The 22,919-nt window shown below is 44.9% G+C and overlaps 1 protein-coding gene across 1 annotated transcript in view; it reads right to left on the bottom strand.

Moving 5' to 3' along the window:
• Nucleotides 1-22,919, bottom strand: part of LOC124712360 (coiled-coil domain-containing protein 96-like) — a 198,696-nt gene that overhangs the window by 109,568 nt on the left and 66,209 nt on the right. Inside the window, exon 5 of the mRNA XM_047242654.1 lies at nt 6,927-7,157. Coding sequence (XP_047098610.1) covers nt 6,927-7,157 — 231 coding nt within the window. The remainder of the gene's footprint in view (nt 1-6,926; nt 7,158-22,919) is intronic.

Here is a 22,919-nt window from a genome sequence, read left to right as displayed (position 1 = left end):
TCAAAGGGCACAGCCGACTTCCTTCCCCATCCTTCCCTAATCCGATGAGACTGATGACTCGCTGTCTGGTCTCCTCCACCTAAACAACCCAACCCAACAGATATTGGATGCATTCACATCTATTAAATGTCTGAAAGTAAGCAAGCAGAGTGATTTAAAGTGAAATGATCACATGAAATTAATCCTGGGACAGACAAATGTCACATTAGGATTCATTTCGATAATTCTTAGGAAGTGTAGTCCACCAAGCATGAAGGTAGCTTAAGAAATATTTGCTCTACTGATATGTGAATACTGCTGGTCTAGCTGGGATCTGTAGCAAACAGGACTGATCGAAAAATCAGAGAAGATCCAAAGTGTGCTGGCAAGTAATGACACATATACACGTTTTTAATACGAAGTTTAATACTAATATTCTAACTTCTTTTACAGTTACAGATATTTATCGTGGTACTGTACTTTACTGTTTGTGATTTCCATTTGTTTATGTATATTGCACTGCATTTCCAATAAAGATATGTTTGCATAGGTACAGTAAAGGTATTAGCTATGGATTGGTACTCAAAAATATACATAAATTTAACTGCCAACAATTTATATTGGATTCCGCATTCTATGAAGCTTCTTGCTTGATACAGACTTCAAAATTTGTTAGTCTATCACTTCTAAATGCCTTAGTGGAAGGGATGGCTTTAACAGGTATCTTTCATCACAGCTGCATGGGATAGTAAAGGGGTGGTGGCGCCACAAGCCCAATTACTAGGACTGACGATCTGACTTATGAAGGTTGTTTACATGGACCTGCTGTGCAGTGGTATGTAGTGTCTGGCAAGAAAGGAATATATTATTGTAGATACTGGATGTAGATCAGCAGAGTTGAGTATAAAGCAGTAAGTGGTCAGATTTTCGTAGGTAACGGATGTGAATTTGCCCTGTAATGGAGTGTAGCAGTGAGTGGGTACATCTGTATGTCCTGGGTGTGAACCTGACCAGTGGGAGAGAGTAGTCACTAACGGTGAGTCGACAGATGTAGAGAGGTGCTCGATGTTAACCTGGTATGCAGTGGACATAATGGCTAGCAAGAAGAGGTCCAGTATTTAGAGGCCAGGAATTTGAAACGGCTGTTCTATAGAGCTAAGAGACAGGTATGTGAGATTAGTGTGTAGTGGAATCAAATGGCTAGCGTGATAGGTCAAACTTCTGTAGGAAGTGGATATTTTCCCACCATACAGTAGAGTGTAGTAATGAGCAGTGAAATGTCAGACTTCTGGAGCTGTGAATGAGGTACTGCCATGCAGGAGTGTGTAGTGGCTATCATTGAGGGGTCAGAGTTACAGAGGCAGAAGACACTGTCCGACCATGCAGTGGAGTGTTGTTGCAAGCAGTGACAGGGCACACTTTCAAAGGCACCATATGTGGACTAACAGTTTAGGAGAGTGTGAAGGCTATCAGTGAGTCATCAAGTTCAGAGGGACTCTGGAGGTGGAACTTCTGTGCAACTGAATGAAATAGAGAGTGATAGGTCAAACTTCTGGAGGCAATAGTTGTGGTTCCACCAAGCAGCGTAATGTAGTGGCTACCAGTTAGGTGTCAGACTTCCAGAGACAATGGATGTATTCCTGCAACAAAGTTCAGTGAAGCAGCTAGCTGTGAGGTTCCAGAATTATGGAGCAATGTATATGGTCACACCATGCAGTGAAGTAGAGAGAGGTTAGCAGTGATAGATCAGATTTCCAGAGGACTTGAATGTGGCTCCACCATTCAGGTGATGTAGTGGCTAACGGCGACAGTACAGACTTCTGTAAACTGTGGATGCATTCACGCCATGCAGAGGGGACCAGTGGCCAGTAGTGAGCGATCAGAGTAATGGGGGCAGCGGGTGTTGTCTTGCCATGCAGTGGAGTCTGTAGGGTGGCAGTGTGCAATCGTACTTTGAGAAACACCAGATGTAAGCTAACTGTGTAGGAGACTGTAGAGGCTAGCAGTGAGATGTCAAGTACTGAGGTAGACCAGCTGTGCAGAGTAAAGTATTGCTTTTTGAAGGAAGAGTATATTTTAGTTCATGCTTGTAAAGAGCCAGTCTCTGTGAATGTTTTCTCTTTAATAGTTTCTGCATATGGAAGAAAAAGAAGTGCCACACGATGTCTAGTTGTTCAATGAAATGTATTAATAATAACTACTGTATTCCGCCATACTGCAGTGAAAATTTATCGATGATCAGCGATGATCTGCTGGTGAAACAGAACAGAGTAGGGAAACATTTCTCTAGTTTTTATGTCAGAACTTGAGTTCATTTGCTCTTTTTGTCTTTTGTTGGTAGTCTGCCCAAGCGAGAAGACATGCTGTGTAAGTTGTGTTAATAATTAGATGCTCTACCATCTTACAGTGATGTGTTGTCCTCCTGTGAAATTATAAGCACAAAGTAGAATTAAACTAAAACGAGAGGTGTAACACGTCACATGGAATGAAATGCCTAGAAGTAATGGTTAAATTTTCATTAACAGTAACTGTGGTCCTGCCACGCAATGAAATGCAGAGGAGAGCAGAGACAGATCACATTTCTGGACACACTGAATATGACGCGCCATGTACTAGAGTGTTGTAGCTTGTAGTGACGTGTCAGACTTGTGGAGGTGGTGGATATGGCCCCAGCCTGCAGTGGAGTGATGATGGTACCAGTGACAGGTCAGACTTCCAGAAGTACCAGGATAAACTGAGTAGGAGATAGTGGACGTTAGCAGTGAGGGTCTCTGGAAGTGGGCTGCTCTGCAGTCGAATGAACTGGATAGCAGTGATGGCTCAGAATTTTGGAAGCAGTAAATATGGGCACACCATGCAGTGAAGTATAAAGGTAGGCTGCGAAAAGTCGCACTTCCAGAGGATGAGAATTAACTTTGTAGGAAAGTGTACAGATTAGCAGAGAGTTGTCAGGTTCTGACACACTCTAGAAGTGGACCTGCTGTGCAGTGTTTTGAAACGTCTAGTAGTGAGATTTTGACTTGCAGAGGCTGTGTGTGTCGGTTCCACCATTCAGTGGGGTGTAAAGGTTAGCAGTGACTGATCACAGTTCTGGAGACAGTGATGTGTTCCCGCTATGCAGTCAAGTGTTGTGGCTGGCGATATCGTTGTCAGACTTACAGAGGTAGAGGACATTGTTCCACCACACAGTGGAATGTAAAGGTTAGTAGTGTAAGGTAAGATTTCTGGAGGCAGTCGATGTGGTCCCGCCAGGCAGTGGAGTGTAAAGGTTAGCACTGAGATGCCCAACCTCCTGTGGCAGTGGCAGGGGTCCGCCATGCTGTGAATGCAATGGCTAGCAGTGATGAGACAAACTTCTGAAGACAGTAGAGAGGTCTTACAGTGCAGTAATGTTAGAGCTTTTCAGTGAGGCATCAGGTTTCCTAACGAAGTGAATGTGGTCCTTTTAAGCAATGGAGTGTAGTGGCTAGCAGTGATGAAACAAGTGGAAGCAGTGGATGTTGTCCCATAATGGAGTGGAGTGTAGAGGTTAGCAGTGAGATGTCAGACTATGGGAGGCAGTGGATAAGGTCCTGCCTTGTGGTGGTGTGTCATCGATAGCAGTGACAGATCAAACATACAAAGGCAGTGTTCTCCCACACATAGTGTGTGCAGATTAGCAATGAGAGGACTTCTTGAGGCGCCAGATGTGAATGAACTGTGAAGGAGAGTGTAAGCTTAGAACTGAGTGATCAGGTTTTGACGTACTCAGGTGGACCTACTATGGAATGGATGTTGTCCTGCCATGCAGCAGAAAGTAGATGGCAGCAAGAGAGGTAAGACTTCCAGAGGCACCAAATGTGAACCTTATAGAAGAGTTTAGAGGGTAGCACTGAGGTGTGAGGTATTGGGACCCTAGGTGTACTCGCTCTGCTGTGTAATTAAATAACTAAAAGTGGTGGGTCAAGTCTCTGGAGGCATTGAATTTGGTCTCTCGCCATACTGGGTAGCAATGAGGGATCAGACTTATGGAGGCAGTGGCTGTGGTCATGCCAACCAGTGGTATGCTGTGGTCAGTGGTGAAGAGTCACAGTTTCAGAGGCAGTGGATTTTGTCATTCCTTGCAGAGAAGTGTACTGTCTAGAAATGAGGAGTAAGATTTTCATTAACAGTTAATGTGTTCACATCATACAGAGGAGTAGAGTGGATAGCAGTGAGAGTTCAGTCCTCTAGAGGCAGTGGATGTGGGCCTGCCACGGAGTGAAATGTAGAAATTAGCAGTGAGGAATCAGGCTTCAGGAAGCAGTTGATGTGGTCTCACCAAGCAGTCAAGTATAGTGGCTAGCACTGAGGAGCCACACTTATGGAGCCTATGGATGTGGTCCCACCAAGAATTGGAGTGTGTGTGTTAGGACTGAAAGATCATAATTACAGAAGCACCAAATGTGAACAAACTGTGTGGGAAAATGCAAGAGCTAGCAGTGGGGCATTAGGTTTTGAGAGACTCTGGAGGTGAACCTCCTGCACAGAGTAATCAAATGGTTAGCAGTGATGGGTCAGACTCCTGGAGGTAGTGGATGTTGTACCACCATGCAGTGGAGTGTAATGGTTAGCAGTGAAAATTTACTATTCCAGAGGTAGTGGATGTGGTCCCACAATACAGTGGATAGTAGCAGTAATGGTTCATACTTCCAGTGGCAGTTGATATGGGCTCATTATACAGAGGAGTGTAGAGGTTAGTAGAAGGGTCAGACTTCCAGAGGCTGTGTATTTGTTCTCACTGTGTAGTCGAATGTTGTGGCTAGCAGTGAGGTGTCAGACTTAAGAAGGTAGTGGATGTGGTCCAGCCATAAAGTGGAGTGTAAAATTAATAGTGTGTGGTCAGTCTTCTGACAGCAGCGGACGTTGCCCCGCCAGACAGTGAAGTGAAGTAGCTAGAGGTGCAGTGTCAAGACTTGTTGAGGAGCCACCAGATGTGTAGCGAAGTGTAGAGGCTAGCTTTTGGTCGTCAGTTTTGAGTGTCTTTTTTGTTGGAACTGCTCTCAGGTGGAATGAAATGATCTATCAGTGATAGGAAAAACTTCCAGAGAAGTGGATGTAGCGCCACAATGGAAAGGAGTGTAGAGTACAGCAGTGAGGGTTCAGATTTCCAGAAGCAGAGGACATGGACCCACTATGCAGTAAAGTGAGAGGTCCGACTTCCAGAGGCACCATATGTAAAATAAATGTGTATAAGAGCATAAAGGCTGGTAGCGAGTTGTCAGGGTTCTAGGGACTGTTGAACAGTGCCTGCTGTGCAGTAGAATGAAAAGGCTAGTAGTGATGTGTGAGACTTCTGGAGGCACTGAATTTAATCTCGCCAAGCAATGGAGAGTGTGGGTTATGAGTTATAGGTCAGATCTCTGGAGGCAGTGGAAGATAGTAGTAATGGTCAGACTTCCAGAGGCTCCAGATGTGAACCACGTAGAAGAGTGTATAGGAGAGCAGTGAGCTGTAAGGTTTTGAGAGACTAGTTGGACGAACTCTGCAGTCTAATGAAATGGCTGACAGTGATGTGTCAAACATCTTGAGGCAGTTGTGCTGATCCTACCCTGAAGCAGAGTGTAGAGGTTAAAATGAGAGGTCAGACTTCCAGAGGCACCAGATCTCAACAAACTGTGCAGCAGAATGTAGTGGCTATCAGTGAATGGTTTAGTTTTGAGAGACTCTGGAGGTATAAGTGCTGTACAATATGTTGATATGGCTAGCAATGATGGGTCAGCATTCTGGAGACAGTGGATCTGATGCCACCATACAGTGGAGTGTAAAAGTTGGCAGCAATGGCTCAGTCTTATGGAGGCAGTAGATGTGGTCCCACCACACAGTGGATTGTGGACGCTGCCAGCGTTTATTGAGATTTCTGGAGGTAGTGGATGTGGGCCCATTGTACAGAGGACAGCAGAGGCTGGTGGTGAGAGTCAGACTTCTGGAGGCTGTGTATTTTTTCTCTTCTTACGGTGGAATGTCGTGGCTAGCAGTTATTCATGTAACTTATTAAGATAGTGTATGCGGTCCAGCAATGCATTGAAGTGTAGAGGTAAGTAGTGTGTGATCAAACTTCTTGGAACATGGACGTGGTCCCACCATGGGTGGAATGTAGCACCCAACAGTGCAGTGTCAGACTCGTTGAGGCAGTGAATGTGATCCTGCAAAGTAGCAAAGTGTAGTCGTCAGCAGCGAGAGTTCAGACGTCCACAGTCATCAGATACAAAATGACTGTGTAGTTAAGTGCAGTGACTAGCAGTCAGTCATAAGGTCTGAGAGGCTCTTGAGTTGGATCTGCTCTCCAGTCGAATGAAATGGCTATCAATAATAGGGAAAATTTCTGGTGACAGAGGTTGTGGCTTCGCCATACACAGCAGTGTAGGGTTTGGCAGTGAGGGTTCATACTTTCAGAGGCTGTGGATGTGGATCCAAAATTTGATGATGTGTAGAAGTTTAACGAGAGGGGTCACACTTTTGGAAGTAGTGGATGTGCTCCCATCGTGCAGTGCATTGTAATGGCTAATACTGATGTGTTCACCACGTAGTGAAGTGTAAAGATTACTAGTGAAAGGTCCGACTTTCAGACGCACCTGATATTAACTAACAGTGTAGCAGAGTGCAAAGGCTAACACCTGAAAGTCAAGTTTTGAGAGACTTTCAGGGTAGACATGCTGTGCAGTGGAATAAAATGGCGAGCAATGAATGTGGTTCAGCGACACGGAGGAATGAAGACATTATTAGTGAGGCGTCAGACATCAGGAGACAGTGGATTTGGTCCCGCCTTGCACTGGAGTGTAGACATTAGCAATGAACTGTCACGCTTCTGGAGTTAACACATGTGAACTAGTTGTACAAGGGAGTTTAGTGGCTACCACTAAGTGGTCAGATTGTGAGACACACTGCGTGTGCAGTGTACTGGGAAGAGTTAAGGAAGTCGGACTTACTGAGGCAGTGGACGAAGCGCCGCGGCCTTTGTGCTTTGGCCGCCGCATGGAGCGCAGCACCCTGGACTGGAGCAGCAAGTTCATGATGCGCAGCCTCTGCCCCTCGTCGTGCAAAGCGTCGAATTCGTCCAGCAGCTGCTGCCGTCTGACCCAGGCCTCCTGCACACTCTTTGACTCCTCCTCCTCCTCTTCTGCCACCTCCTCATCCTCCTCAGGAACCTCGAACTCTTCCTGATAACACAGTCAGTCACTCTAAAATTACTACTGAAGCGAAAATTTCAGAAACAATTACACGTACAGGTGAGGATCATAAACAGAATGTAGGTTGAATCACCCACAATTTGCACTGCAAAGACTGCGCAAATGGAAAGTGTCATTGATGTGCGGTTTTCACAGAATTGGTAGGCAGGGGCTCGTATTGTTATCCAATAACCTGATCGTAGTAATACACTACTGGCCATTAAAATTGCTACACCAAGAAGAAATGCAGATGATAAACGGTTATTCATTGGACAAATATGTTATTCTAGAACTGACATGTGATTACATTTTCACGCAATTTGGGTGCATAGATCAAGAGAAATCAGTACCCAGAACAACCACCTCTGGCCGTAATAACGGCCTTGATGCGCCTGGGTATTGAATCAAACAGAGCTTGGATGGCGTGTACAGGTACAGCTGGCCATGCAGCTACAACACGATACCACAGTTCATCAAGAGTAGTGACTGGCGTATTGTGACGAGGCAGTTGCTCGGTCACCATTGACCAGACGTTTTCAGTTGGTAAGAGATCTGGAGAATGTGCAGGCCAGGCCAGCAGTCGAACATTTTCTGTATCCAGAAAGGCCCGTACAGGACGTGCAACATGCGGTCGCGCATTATCCTGCTGAAATGTAGGGTTTCGCAGGGATCGAATGAAGGGTAGAGTCACGGGTCGTAACACATCTGAAATGTATCGTCCACTGTTCAATGTGTCGTCAATGCGAACAAGAGGTGATCGAGAAGTGTAACCAATGGCACCCTGTACCCTAACGCCGGGTGATACGCCGGTATGGCGATGACGAATTCACGCTTCCAATGTGCGTTCACCGCGATATCGGCAAATACGGATGCGACCATCATGTTCTGTAAACAGAACCTGGATTCATCCGAAAAAATGACGTTTTGCCGTTAGTGCACTTAGGTTCGTCGTTGAATACACCATCGCAGGCGCTCCTGTCTGAGATGCAGCGTCAAGGGTAACCGCAGCCGTGGTCTTCGAGCTGATAGTCCATGCTGCTGCAAACGTCGTCGAACTGTTCGTGCAGATGGTTGTTGTCTTGCAAACGTCCCCATCTGTTGACTCAGGGATCGAGACGTGGCTGCACGATCCGTTACAGCCACGCGGATAAGTTGCCTGTCATCTCGACTGATAGTGATACGAGGCCGTTGGGATCCATCACGGCGTTCCGTATTACCCTCCTGAACCCACCGATTCCATATTCTGCTAACAGTCATTGGATCTCGACCAACGCAAGCAGAAATGTAGCGATAGGATGAACCGCAATCGCGATAGGCTACAATCCGACCTTTATCAAAGTCGGAAACGTGGTGGTACGCATTTCTCCTCCTTACAAGAGGCATCAAAACAACGTTTCACCAGGTAACGCCAGTCGACTGCTGTTTGTGTATGAGATATCGGTTGGAAACTTTCCTCATGTCAACACGTTGTATGTGTCGCCACCGGCGGCAACCTTGTGTGAATGCTCTGAAAAGCTGATCATTTGCATATCACAGCATCTTCTTCCTGTCGGTTAAATTTCGTTTCTGTAGCACGTTATCTTCACGGCGTAGCAATTTTAATGGCCAGTAGTGTACTTAGAAAGTGTATTTTTGTGCAAACATACACATTTTTAAAAAAATTTAACAGTGCCTATTGACATTGACAGACCAAAAGTAGGATAAATTAGAATGTCATTGGTGTTTATTGCAGGATTCTAGTGCGAGTCGTTTACGGGATATCGTATTATGCAAAGTTTCCACACCGACAGTTATATAATACCTGTGGTAACACATATTAAACAACACAAATGGATCCACTGGTTATGTGGATTCTGATCAGTAACGAGACAATTGACCATCACAGGTTGTGTTCAAAACGACCATGAGGAGCGGCAATACACTTTTGCAGTCTATTAAGGAACGACTGCTGCAGATGTGCTAGCATTTCACCAGAGATGAACCAGAAGGCTGCAATAATACGTCGTCGCATATCATCGAGTGTAGTTGGTATGTCCTCGTAAACACTGTCTTTCAGCTCTCCCCACAAAAAAGTCTACAGGAGTCAAACACAGGAAATGTGTCGGCTAATGTACTGGTCCTCTTCGTCCAATTCCAGCAATTTGGAAACAGTTCGTGCAGACATGCTGTAGTACTTATGCACTATGGGCTGGACAGCCATCATGTTGGTACCACAGGTTCCTTCTAGTCTGCAGAGGATCGTCTTCTAGCGTCAGTGGAAGATGGTCTGTTAGGGGGCTGAGATACTTGTGCGCGATCTGCGTTCTGTCTATGAAAAACGGGCCTATCAGCTGATGGTTGACTATCCCACACTACACGTTTACACGACGTGGATGCTGACGTTACACTTGACGAAGCAAACTGGGATAGTCAACAGACCATTAAACAAGATGCATGATATATCTTGAATATCTTGTAGCAACGCCCATGTACTAAACTTAACTCGATTCTCATAATCGTTTCCATGCAGAGATGTGATAGGGATGGAATCCATGTCGATGGAGAATGCATATGATACTTGCCTGACTCATGTCACTTCCTTGAGTGATTGTGCGGGAACTAACGTGCGGATCAAGTGCAACAGTAGCAAGAGCGTTAATTTTCTCCTCTTATGTAGACGTTCCCTACTGTTACGTGCAGTAAATGATACACTGCAATTTTCACGTAATTGGTTGAAGAAGTGGATAAATAATTGACGAGATGGTTGATATCTATTGGGTTAACTTGCCGCATATATCTTAAAAGAACGAATTTCATTCTTTCTGCACCTTCTCTACACATCAAAAAAAGTTTGCATCACCTTGGTTCCGAGAGTTCCGGAACCTATACAGTGAACTGGAACAGAGATCAATATAAACATCATTTCCGCCCTTTTTATAACTCATGGAAACCACGCATTGCATTTTGTACCACCATACAGCGAGAACTTCAGAGGTGGTGGTCCACACCAGTACCTCTAACACCCAGTCGCACATCCTCTTGCACTCATGCATGCCTGTATTCGCCGTGGCATATTATCCACAAGTTCATCAAGGCACTGTTGGTCCAGATTGTTCGCCTCCTCAACGGCGATTCGGCGTAGATCCCTCAGAGTGGTTGGTGGGTCACGTCGTCCATAAACAGCCCTTCTCAATTTATCCCAAGCATGTTCTATAGGGTTCATGTCTGGAGAACGTGCTGGAAACTTTTGTCGAGCGATGTCGTTATCCTGAAGGAAGTCGTTCACAAGACGTGCACGATGGGGGCGCGAATTGTCATCCATGAAGACGAATGCCTCGCCAATATGCTGCCGATATGGTTGCACTATCGGTCGCAGGATGGTATTCGCGTTCTGTACAGCCGTTACGGCGCCTTCCATGACCACCAGCAGCGTACGTCGGCCCCACATAATGCCACCCAAAAACACCGGGGTACCTCCACCTTGCTGCACTCGCTGGACAGTGTGCCCAAGGCGTTCAGCCTGATTGGGTTGACTCCAAAAACGTCTCCGAAGATTGTCTGGTTGAAAGCATATGCCACACTCATCGGAGAAGAGAACGTGATGTCAATCCTGAGCGGTCCATTCGGAATGTTGTTGGGCTCATCTGTACCGCACTGCATGGCATCGTGGTTGCAAAGATAGGCCTCACCATGGACGTAGAGAATGAAGTTGGGCATCGTGCAGCCTATTGTGCACAGTCTGAGTCGTAACACGACGTCCTGTGGCTGCACGAAAAGCATTATTCAACATGGTGGCGTTGTTGTCAGGGTTCCTCCGTGCCATAATCCGTAGGTAGCGGTCATCCACTGCAGCAGTAAACCTTGGGCGGCCTGAGCGAGGCATTTCGTCGATAGCTACTGTCTCTCTGTATCTCCTCCATGTCCGAACAACATCGCTTTGGTTCACTCCGAGACGCCTGGACACATCCCTTGTTGAGTACCCTTCCTGACACAAAGTAACAATGCGGACACGATCAAACCGCGGTACTGACCGTCTAGGCATGGCTGAACTGCAGACAACACGAGCCGTGTACCTCCTTCCTGGTGGAATGACTGAAACTGATCGGCTGTCGGAACCCTTCCGTCTAATTGGAGCTGCTCATGCATGGCTGTTTACATCTTTTGGCGGATTTAGTGACATCTCTGAACAGCCAAAGGGACTGTCTGTGATACAATATCCACAGTCAACGTCTATCTTCAGGAGTTCTGGGAACCGGGGTAATGCAAAACTTATTTTTTATGTGTGTGTATATACTATGAGCATGTCGGCTTTTTCTGCATTGGTAAATCCCATCGTCTACTCACGATCTGCTGCTGGGACTGTGACACACTAACTGAGTAGCAAGCGCACTGTAAGCAAACATAACAACATTGTATCTAGCGACTACGCAGGCTGAATGGCACAAACAAGAGTCAGTATCGAAACTTTTCTGGTAAACTACTAGCACAAGGAAACTGAAACAAATACAACTGACATTCTAATTTATCCTAGAATTAGTTTGTTAACGTCAGTAGTCGTTGTTCCATTTACAGAAGAGTATATTTGCACAAAACTACTTTCCAAGTATTATTACAATCTGTTGATTGGCTAATAGTACGAGCCCCTGACTGCCAATCCATTCCGTGAAAACCGTACATCAACAGCAGGCCGCGCGCAGTGGCCGCGCGGTTACAGGCGCCATGTCACGAATCGGGCGGCCATTCCTGTCGGAGGTTCGAATCCTCCGTCGAGCATGGGTGTATGTGTTGCACTTAGCGTAAGTTAGTTCAAGTAGTGTGTAAGCCTAGGGAGCGATGACCTCAGCAATTTGGTCCCGTAGGAACTCACACACATTTCAACATTTGAACATCAACAGCAGCTTCCATTTTCACAATATTAGTATGCAAGTCTTAGTTGACTCACTTTGTATTCTCATATAATGAATCAATACTTCGAAATAATGGTTTGAAGTTTTGATGAGAAATACGTGTAGGGCACATGTTTGTAGATTTCTGACGTCTCGGAACGATTTTCAACGAGTTAGTTTAAAAAAATGATACACGATCGTCTGTGGTATGTCCATGAGACAGTTTACCATTGTTTAAAGTTATGGACTGCTTCTGTGGACAGAAACGTAAGAGGTTCTCGATCAGTGAAGCCAGAGGCTGCTGGGCAAGGTTCTCGTTTGCCTGTTATTCACATTTCAGAATTCATTACAGTGTTTGGTCGTAGTCAGGAGGGCGTCATGAAAGAGATCAAAAGTGAGTAGAAACTAGAGAGGGATTGATTAGCAGGGTACATGCTGCCTTCCGCATTGTGCAACTGACTTCAGGGATACATGGGCGACTGCACCTAATTTTATGCGCTGCTTTAATCCATCACTTGATGTAAGTAGGCTGTTTAGGTTTTTATATTGGTAACGCCACGTAGCGCTCTCTATGAAAATCACTGGCTGTGCTGTGTGCAGTCTGTGGTTGGTTTGCATTGTTGGAAGTCGCTATTGTAGTGCTGGGCAGTTGGCTGTGAACAGCGCGTAGCGTCGCGCAGTTGGAGGTGAGCCGCCAGCAGTGGTGGATGTGGGGAGTGAGATGGCGGAGTTTTGAGAGCGGATGATCTGTACGCGTGTCCATCAGAGAGAGGAAATTTGTAAGACTGGATGTCATGAACTGATATATATATTATAACTTTCCATATGTAACGTCCCCTTAGAAAAATTAATGAATTACTGTGCTGATAAACCTCTTACATTATTTGCTTTTCAAACAGCTGAGTAAAACTGAACGTACTCAGACATTACTCTCTTTACTTATTCTGATCAACACTAAACTGACACACAATATTTTTAGCGCAACGCAATCTGAATTTCAGTAATCCCTACAAAAGAATGGCCCTGACTAACAATAACCTATACCTTTCATGAATTCTTACCTCACAAAAATCTTCGTTACTCGAACTACTGCAATACAGCGAGCGCCAATACTGCCAGCCAAATAAAAGATTCTAACTACTGAAGGCACTAACTACTGATAGGCATAGTTAGCAAATGAAAGATTTTGATAGAGAACAAACCATGTATTTACCTTAATAGTTCATGACATCCAGTCTTACAAATTTACTCTCTCTGATGGACACGCGTCCAGATCATCCGCTCTCAAAACTCCGCCATCTCACTCCACACATCCACCACTGCTGGCGGCTCACCTCCAACTGCGCAACGCTACGCGCAGTTCGCAGCCAACTGTCCAACACTACAATAGCGACTTCCAACAATGCAAACCAGCCACACACTGCACACAGCACAGCCATTGATTTTCATACAGAGCGCTACGAGGCATTACCAATAAAAAAAACCTAAACAGCCTACTTACATTGAGACTCAAAGTACGAGTACGAGGCCACGCTGAACATTAATGCTCCGAATCTGTTATAGGAAAATCCTTGAAGGTTTTAAATTAAAACAAATGTTATTGACATTCTACGACTTTATTCTTCACGTCTACTTTTTTGTAGGCCTCTTCCGCTAGGGGGTTCGAAATTGTAGCGTGTAACAAGGCGGTGTGTAAGTAACTATGTTGATACGTAAGAAAGAGCGTGCTGTAATTGAGTTTCGAATTCGAGTAGTTCGTTCACACATGGAGTTCCCTCTTCTCCAGACCACACAATGAGCGCTGCGGCCTCTGCCCTGAGTTCACGGTTGCCAATCATACTCCTCACAGGCCTGACTTGACCCATCCGATTTGCATGTTTTTTACAAACTTAAAGAACATCTTCGAATATTTCACTATGATAGTGATGAAGCGGTGCAAGCAGAGGTGAGGTTGTGGCTTCGTCAACAAACATTCTACAATGACGGTATCAACAAAATGATCTCTCGTTGGGAGAAATGTGTTCATCGCCAAAGTGACTATGTAGAGAAATAAACACGTAGACATAAAGCATAAAGATGTAAAATGCTAATAATGTTTGTTTTATTTAAAAAGCTTTAAGAGTTTTCTGACTAAAAATTCGGAGTCATCACGTTTCAGCACGCCCTCGTATTGACACTGAAAAGTTGTTATGAATAGTTGTGGCTACAAGGTACAAGTTTACATACATTAATAAAAAATTAAATATTTCTTTGCGATTATTATTTCCTTGTGTCAAAGTAGTCAGTTTAGGAGCCTCTATGACTTCCAATATTTCAACCCATAGATTTGGGGCAATCATTCAGTGGTGATGGTGGGTCTGTCTCAAAAGAGGAGTTAGTACTGTTAAACAGAAGGTGGTATTTTCGCATCTCTGTATATTTATTTTATTGGCACACGACTACTTTCTACCATTTAAGTAACTTTCAAGTGAATTCCTGTATTACAGAGAGCACTCTACATTACATCCACAAATAGAAAAGTAATGACATCAGTGTAACTGATTAACAAAGATGAATATAGCAAAATGCCATATTTTTCTAACAAAGTTCTTGCAATAAGAGAAACAACACAGAATATATACACTGGCCGGTCACATGAATACAAGCAACTGTCAAAGACTTGAATAACCACCTTTTGTAGCGCAGATGTGGAGGAAGAGCGTCAACGAGGTTGTGGAAGGTAGAATCAGGGATGTGGAGTCAGCTTACTATAGTGCAGTGGCCAGCTGCGCTAGGATTCACGGTTGAGGATCCATGGTGCGAGCAGCCCGCTCGAGGTGGTACCACAGATTGTCGATTGGGTGTAAATCTGCGGAGGTTGGTGGTCAGAGGAGCACCGTAAACTCAAACTGGTGCTCATCATTCCACGCACGTACACTGTGAGCTGCGTGGTACATTCCATTGTCTTGCTGGTAGATGCCATCCTACAGAAGAATAACATACGGCATGTAGGGTTGGAAATCGTCCCCAGGGATATACAGGGTGATCCATTGATAGTGACCCGGCCAATTATCTCACGAAATAAGCGCCAAACGAAAAAACTACGAAGGGCGAAACTTGTCTAGCTTGAAGGCGGAAACCAGATGGCGCTATGGTTGGCCCGCTAGATGGCGCTGCCATACGTCAAACGGATATCAACTGCGTTTTTTTAAACAGGAACCCCCGTTTTTTATTACATATTCGTGCAGTACGTAAAGAAATATGAATGTTTTAGTTGGACCACTTTTTTCGATTTGTGATAGATGGCGCTGTAATAGTCATAAGTTCAAATGGCTCTGAGTACTATGGGACTTAACAGCTGTGGTCATCAGTCCCCTAGAACTTACAACTACTTAAACGTAACTAACCTGAGGACATCACACACACCCATGCCCGAAGCAGGATTCGAACCTGCCACCGTAGCGGTCGCGCGGTTCCAGACTGAAGCGCCTAGAACCGCTCACCACTCCGGCCGGCCAAACGTATAAGTACGCGGTATCACATAACATTCCGCCAGTGCGGACGGTATTTACTTCGTGATACATTACCCGTGTTAAAATGGACTGTTTACCGATTGCGGTAAAGGTCGATATCGTATTGATGTATGGCTATTGTGATGAAAATACCCAACGGGCGTATGCTATGTATGCTGCTCGGTATCCTGGACGACATCATCCAAGTGTCCGGACCGTTCGCCGGATAGTTAGGTTATTTAAGGAAACAGTAAGCGTTCAGCCACATGTGAAACGTCAACCACGTTCTGCAACACATGATGATACCCGAGTAGGTGTTTTAGCTGCTGACGCGGCTAATCCGCACATCAGTAGCAGCCAAAATGCGCGAGAATCTAAAAAACGTCGGTGTTGAGAATGGTACATCAACATCGATTGCACCCCGATCATATCTCTACGCACCAGGAATTGCATGGCGACGACTCTGAACGTCGTGTAAAGTTTTGCCACTGGGAACAAGAGAAATTACGGGACGATGACAGATTTTTTGCACGCGTTCTAGTTAGCGACGAAGCGTCATTCACCAACGGCGGTAACGTAAACCAGCATAATATGCACTATTGGACAACGGAAAATCCACGATGGCTGCGACAAGTGGACATCAGCGACCTTGGCGGGTTAATGTATGATGCGGCATTATGGGAGGAAGGATAATTGGCCCCCATTTTATAGATGGCAATCTAAATGGTGCAATGTATGCTGATTTCCTACGTAATGTTCTGCCGATGTTACTACAAGATGTTTCACTGATTGACAGAATGGCGGTGTACTTCCAACATGATGGATGTCCGGCTCGCGTGCGGTTGAAGCGGTACTGAATAGCGTATTTCATGACAGGTGTACTGGTCGTCGATGCACCATACCATGGCCCACACGTTCTCTGGATCTGACGTCCCCGGATTTATTTCTGTGGGGAAATTTGAAGGATATTTGCTATCGTGATCCACCGACAACGCCAAGCGGTTCTAGACGCTACAGTCTTGAACCGCGTGACCACTACGGTCGCAGGTTCGAATCCTGCCTCGGGCATGGATGTGTGTGATGTCCTTAGGTTAGTTAGGTTTAAGTAGTTCTAAGTTCCAGGGGACTGATGACCTCAGATGTTAAGTCCCATAGTGCGCAGAGCCATTTGAGCCATTTGATAATCTGATCAGCCCCCTTAGATTGTTTGCAGACGACGCTGTAATTTACCGTCTAGTAAAATCATCAGACGATCAATTCCAATTACAAAATGATCTAGAGAGAATTTCTGTATGGTGCGAAAAGTGGCAATTAGCGCTAAACAAATAAAAGTGCGAGGTCATCCACATGGGTACTAAAAGAAATCCGATAAATTTTGGGTATACGATAAATCGCACAAATCTAAGGGCTGTCAATTCGACTAAATACCTAAGAATTACAATTACGAGCAACTTAAACTGGAAAGACCACACAGATAACATTTTGGGGAAGGCGACACAAAGACTGCGTTTTGTTGGTAGAACACTTAGAAGATGCTACAAACCCACTAAAGAGGCATCCTACTTTACACTTGGTCCGTCCTCTGCTGGAGTATTACTGCGCGGTGTGGGATCGTTACCAGGTATGATTGACGGAGGACATCGAGAACGTGCAAAGAAGGGCAGCTCGTTTCGTGTTATCGCGCATGGGGGTGAGAGTGTCACTGATATGATACGCGAATAGGGGTGGCAGTCACTAAAGCAAAGGCTGTTATCTTTGCGGCGAGATCTATTTACGAAGTTTCAATCGCCAACTTTCTCTTCCGAATGCGAAAATATTTTGTGCTGCAGACAGCCCACACTGAGCCAAAACGGCGTGAGCAGGATATATCAGAGCAGTTAGAAGTCTTTATGCACCATTCGAACGACCCATTCTTAATTTTGAACGAACAGCTGTCTTCTAGATGCAAGTGGTTCTTTAAAATATTCAGTGAAATACTGAGCCTGTGATTCCAAGCATTCCTGCATGTATTATCCAGTTTCTCATATCTCTACCTCCTCGCAACAGATCACCATACATGTAACTTCTTTTATATACATATTTCTCGAGGGTTTGAGTCCCTGGCATCCTTCACGGATAATGTTATAATTAACATTCATGTAGCGAATAGGTTCTTGTGGCTATTTAGCCTAACGCTTTGGAAGTTATATTATGCCCTCTATTTTCCTTTGCATTCCTGTGGTCTTTTATTATTACGTTATGTATTTCATCTTTTAATAAGCTTTACTTGCGCTCTCCCTCTCCCCTAATCTTTCGAGGGTTCCAGTCCTTGCCCTATCTTATGATTGCTCTATTATTTCTGTTTTATTGCACATTATTAAATCGTTTCCCATTACTTGTTTCATTTATTTAATTATGTTTCAATTTTTGTAACGGTTCTGGAATTTTTATTATGTTTTCTGTCATTTTGTAGGTATTCCATTTTATCGATGGCATTTTCTGGTTAACTGTAGATTTCTACTCTTCTTTCATTTGATTATTCACACTCTATAAAAGATGTATTTTGTGTATTTCAGATGAAAAAAAATATTTTTTGGCTTTTGTCGCTGCATGGCAATACTTTTGTATTCATCATCGCCATCTTGTGGCTTAAATTGTCTCCCTGGTTATCGCGTTGTTGTTGGTCAGTTAGTCCAGCAAGACAGCTTTGTATGTTACATAGTATCTTTATATATAAGATCACCAAGATGTTCACGGTGTGTATTTCAGCTGTTTAATTTTGGCGATACTTGTAGTTTCATGCTCATCCATATCCTTTGTACAGTTACATTTTCAGTCATTTGCTGTGTATTTCTGGTTTGCAGATAATACGAAATGGGTTCTACCCAAAACACGACAAATAAAGTCATTGCTGTATCAGCTAGTGGCTTCTTATTTAGTGACTGATATAGCAGTTGTGTAGTACTCCTATTCACCTCTGGTAGCCCCTTGTTTCAGCTGGGTGGTCAGCTGCTCAACAGTTGCACATCTTTGGTACACATCTGTGCAACCGTCCTTCACCGCTGTCATCTATAACGTGTAGGGCACCACAGTTGTCCCCGCACAGGTTTTGAATAGCGTCATTTTGCAATTGACGGAATACTTTAACCACGGCAGCACACGAACAGTTTGCACACTTAGCCGTTTCGGAAATGCTTCCATCCTTGGCTCTAAGTCAATGATCATGCCCTTTTGGACGCCAGATAAATCGGTCAACACACATGCACCTGATGAGCCATTGGTCAATGGAAACATGCTGTCCGGTCGAATAAACTAAATTTATTGTTACACCAGCTCGATGGTCGCGTCTAGATATGTCATCATCCAGACGAATGTCTTTACCAGACACCGACTATCCCAAGGAGACAAGGGGAAACATTATCCTATGGGTGATTTATTTATGTTCCATGGGACCTGTGGTAGTAACTGAAGACACCATGACATATGTCAACAAAGTGAACAGTACAGCTGATATCCTACATCCTATCGCTCTTGATGTCTTCCACAACAGAAATGGCATCGTCCAGCAGGATAAATGCCATTGTCACAATCCTGCTATAGTGATTTTAGGAACGTAGCAGTGAAGCAATGATGATGTTGTGGCCACTAAATACAGTGCGGTGCCCACAAACCACAAGTGGTACTTTGTAGTAACTGCATGATCTGTTGATCGATTTCTACTTCTGAAAACCTATCAAGGACTGGTCGAATCCATGCGACACAGAATCGCTGCTCTATTGTTGTCCAAAAGTAGACACATACGCTATAAAGTATTAAGAAGGTGTTCTAAATGTATATATTCACAGGTAACCATAAAAATAGACAGTATGGTGAATAGAGTACAATATCATATTTGTAGGTAATATAGGAGTATATATGGTTTGCCGTTTAAAACACAGAGGTGCCACGTCTGTCGGCAACACTGGATGTAACCCAGCTGACCATCGGGTCGAACCGAGTTTGAATGACAGAATTGGGTATGTCATTCCACTCTGCTTCAGATCTGTGCCAGAGTTCACCAGTCATTTTGGCTCACATTTTGTGATGAGCCTGTCTCTCAGCATCCCATGATCAAAAGTGGGTGAGACATTTGCAGAACATGCTGGACAGAGCACTCAGAGCTCCAGATTCATCATTATTATCGATCAATCGCCCAACTAATGTTTCAGTGACCACGAGCACCATTAACTGAGCTCACATCGCCCCTTGCACTGGCTGCCATTGACCTCTGTACACCAACAAGCCCCTTTTCAGTGATGCTGAGCACATTTAGCGTGGAATATCAAGGACTGGAGTAGAATTGTCTTCAGTGATGAGTCCGTCACGAACTGAGTCCCAATGTCAAACGAAGATGTGTCTGGTGACTCATCAGATAGAGGTGGAATACCAACCTGACTGTCACCCACCATATGACCTGACAACCAGGAGTGATTGTCTAGTGTGGCATTTCACTTCACAGCAGGACCCCTTTAGGGGCACCCTTTCTGAACAGCGGTACATCGATGATATTCGACGTTCCATTTTGTTGCCCTTCACGCCATACCATCCTGGAATTACATTTCAGCACGATAATGCCCACCCACAAACCGCAAGAACTTCTGTTGCTTGTCTTTGTGCTTTCTGAAACATACCTTTACAGCAAGGTCGCTCATCTCTTCCCAGCTGAGGACATTGGGAGCATCATGTGCATGGCCCTCCAACCATCTTGGGAATTTAGCGATCCAAAGCACCAACTGGGCAGAATTTGGCACGATACCCCTCTGGAGGACATCCAACAACTCTGTCAATCAATGTCAAGCCGAATGACTGCTTGCATAAGGTCCAGAGGTAGATCAAGGCAATATTGACTTGCTCAAGTTCTGCAGTTCTTCTCTTGAATAAATCATCCAATTTTTCTGAAACTGTAATAATTTGTTTTTCTTTACATGTGCATCACATCTACTGATTTATATCCCATTCAGATGAATCTTTCGTGTTTACTGTCCAAACTGTCGGTTATCCAAACCAGAGGTGATTCTGTTATGTAACTAACGCCACCACATATCGTCAATCCTATGACTGGATCCGTAGGACGATATAGCTACTTTCGTTCTCCTCATAGCCTCTACAAAGGCATACATTCATCTTGGCGCAGTACGCAGAACAGGGGCTCACCTACAAAGATGACATGGTGCCCAATCTGCATCTTGTGTTGCCATTGGTTGCACAACAGTCTGCACTTTGCTGTTTGTTGCCATGCTGAGAGTTTGTAACCGTCCAGACGTCATCACACTGTCTGTGTGTGGATACTAGTCCTTCCGTGACTAAGCCCATTTCCTGTCCCAAGGTACATTATTTGGCTGTGCATATCAGGATGGCAGAGCCAACAATACATTTTATCTCTCATGTGCTAGTCGTTTGAGGTCTTTGAGATCATAGACAGCGTTGATTATGTCCGTACCGAATGCATCGATTCCATACTCACATGACAGTTGTGAGAGCCCATTGCATACAAGTAGCTGTAGGAAATGCAGTACCAGTGGTAGTGCAAATGTAATAAACGATACACAGAATGTGGTAGATAAATCCTTGCTTTTTTTGCTGGACAGAATTACATCACGATCTGCACTGGTCCGAGGTTCAACACATACTGAACCATCACAGATATTATTGTTCACTCTATTGCACATGGCAGTGATGTTTATTTTGTCAGATAGAGGCACGCCTCCCCCCCGCCTTAGTGTGGATTACAGGAGAAGGGGAAGCACATGAGGAGGTGGTGAGGTATCAGCATAGACCTGTGATGGGGCAATGGCCACAGTAAAGCTGGAGAGCTCGTAGTCTCTGACTGCGTCAGGAGGCGAGAGGACGCATGCATAGATGGAAGTAGCTAGTATCAGTGCGCTATCGTCGGTAGCAGCCTCGGCGGTAGTCGTCGACGGTGGAGTGGCCAATGTTGTAAGTCTACTGATGGCTGTAGCTTGGACAGAGCACCATAAACTGGGCGGTTATAATGAAGAAGCCCTCAGTAGTGATTTGGGATGTCAATTCCACTGTGTACATGTTGGCTGTATAGGAGAGGTGTGGTGGCAACAGAGCAAAATCGTGCTCGCTCCAGATCTCCTGGCGACCAGGTTTTCATCAACAAGAGTCACAGATATATTGTCGAGGAGAAAGTTGGAGAGGTTGAGCTGCAGTGTGAAAGGGATAGAAGACGGTTGGTTGGGTGCTGTGTTAAATGGCGGCTGCAGAGCCAGCTTCAATCAATTAAGAAACCCTGTTGATTGTTTGCCCCAAATCATGGCTTCAAATGTATTCATGCCATGAGTAATTACTTTATGAGGGCCTGTATTTGGCGGGTGCAGGGCCGGTCTAACAGCGTCAACGCGTAGCATCACATGTGAGCAGGTGGGAAGGTCCTTAAGGGCAAAGAACCGTTACATTGCATGGTGTGATTTGGGGGGGGGGGGGAGGGGGCAAGTTCTGTATGTGGCGCTGATGCGGGCGACAAGCTCTGGCAGGTCACGATCTATGAGGGATGTAGCCTCTATGACGAAATCGTCGGGAAGAGATAATGTCTCGCCATACAGAATCTCTGCTAAAGATGCGTGAAGGTCTTTCTTATGATTGGTGTAGACGCTGAGCAATACCTAGGGAAGGTTTTTATCAAAGATTCAGGACGGCACATTAGTGACACTTTAAATGTGCTGTGCTGTCTTTGAATGACACCAATCGACCGTGTGTGTGTGTGTGTGTGTGTGTGTGTGTGTGTGTGTGTGTGTGTGTGTGTGTGTGTGTGATATGGTATGGAAATGGTGGCAGCCACAAAGATGACACAATTCATTGAATAGAGAGGACTCAAACTGTTTGCCCTGATCGGTAGTGAGTGATAGAGGGCAGCCGAAACGTGAAATCTAAGTGTTGACGAAAGCTTAAGTAACAGTTTCGATGGATGAATCAGTAATAGGTGTGGTCTTAACTCACTGCATAACTGTATCAGTTAGTGAAATAAAATAACACTGTCCATCTGGGACTCAATGTGGTCCTCTTACATCCATGTGCACGTGTTGGAACCGCCGCTAAGGGATCAGGAATTTTCCAAGGGGAGACTGAGTGTGGTGGCATGGGATGCACACTCTGGTACATGTGGCGAAGTCTTTCCACATGTGAGAGTTCACACGAAATGTTCTGTCACTAAAAATACAGCGGGCCATACCCTATGGTGTGCGAGATTGTGGATGAGATTGCAGATTTGTTTCCGAAAAGGTTTCAGGACGACTGGTCGAATCCACCGAGTCGTGGGAAACGTTGCACCATTTTGGTTTGGTGGAGCCAGGAAAGGTACAGTGTTGAAGTTTGAGCCCTGTGTCCAGGTCACGAAGGAGGTTCTGTAAGACTTG

Source organism: Schistocerca piceifrons, chromosome 8 (assembly GCF_021461385.2).
Source record: "Schistocerca piceifrons isolate TAMUIC-IGC-003096 chromosome 8, iqSchPice1.1, whole genome shotgun sequence".
NCBI lineage: Eukaryota > Metazoa > Arthropoda > Insecta > Orthoptera > Acrididae > Schistocerca > Schistocerca piceifrons.
This window is presented reverse-complemented; position numbering and strand designations above follow the sequence as displayed.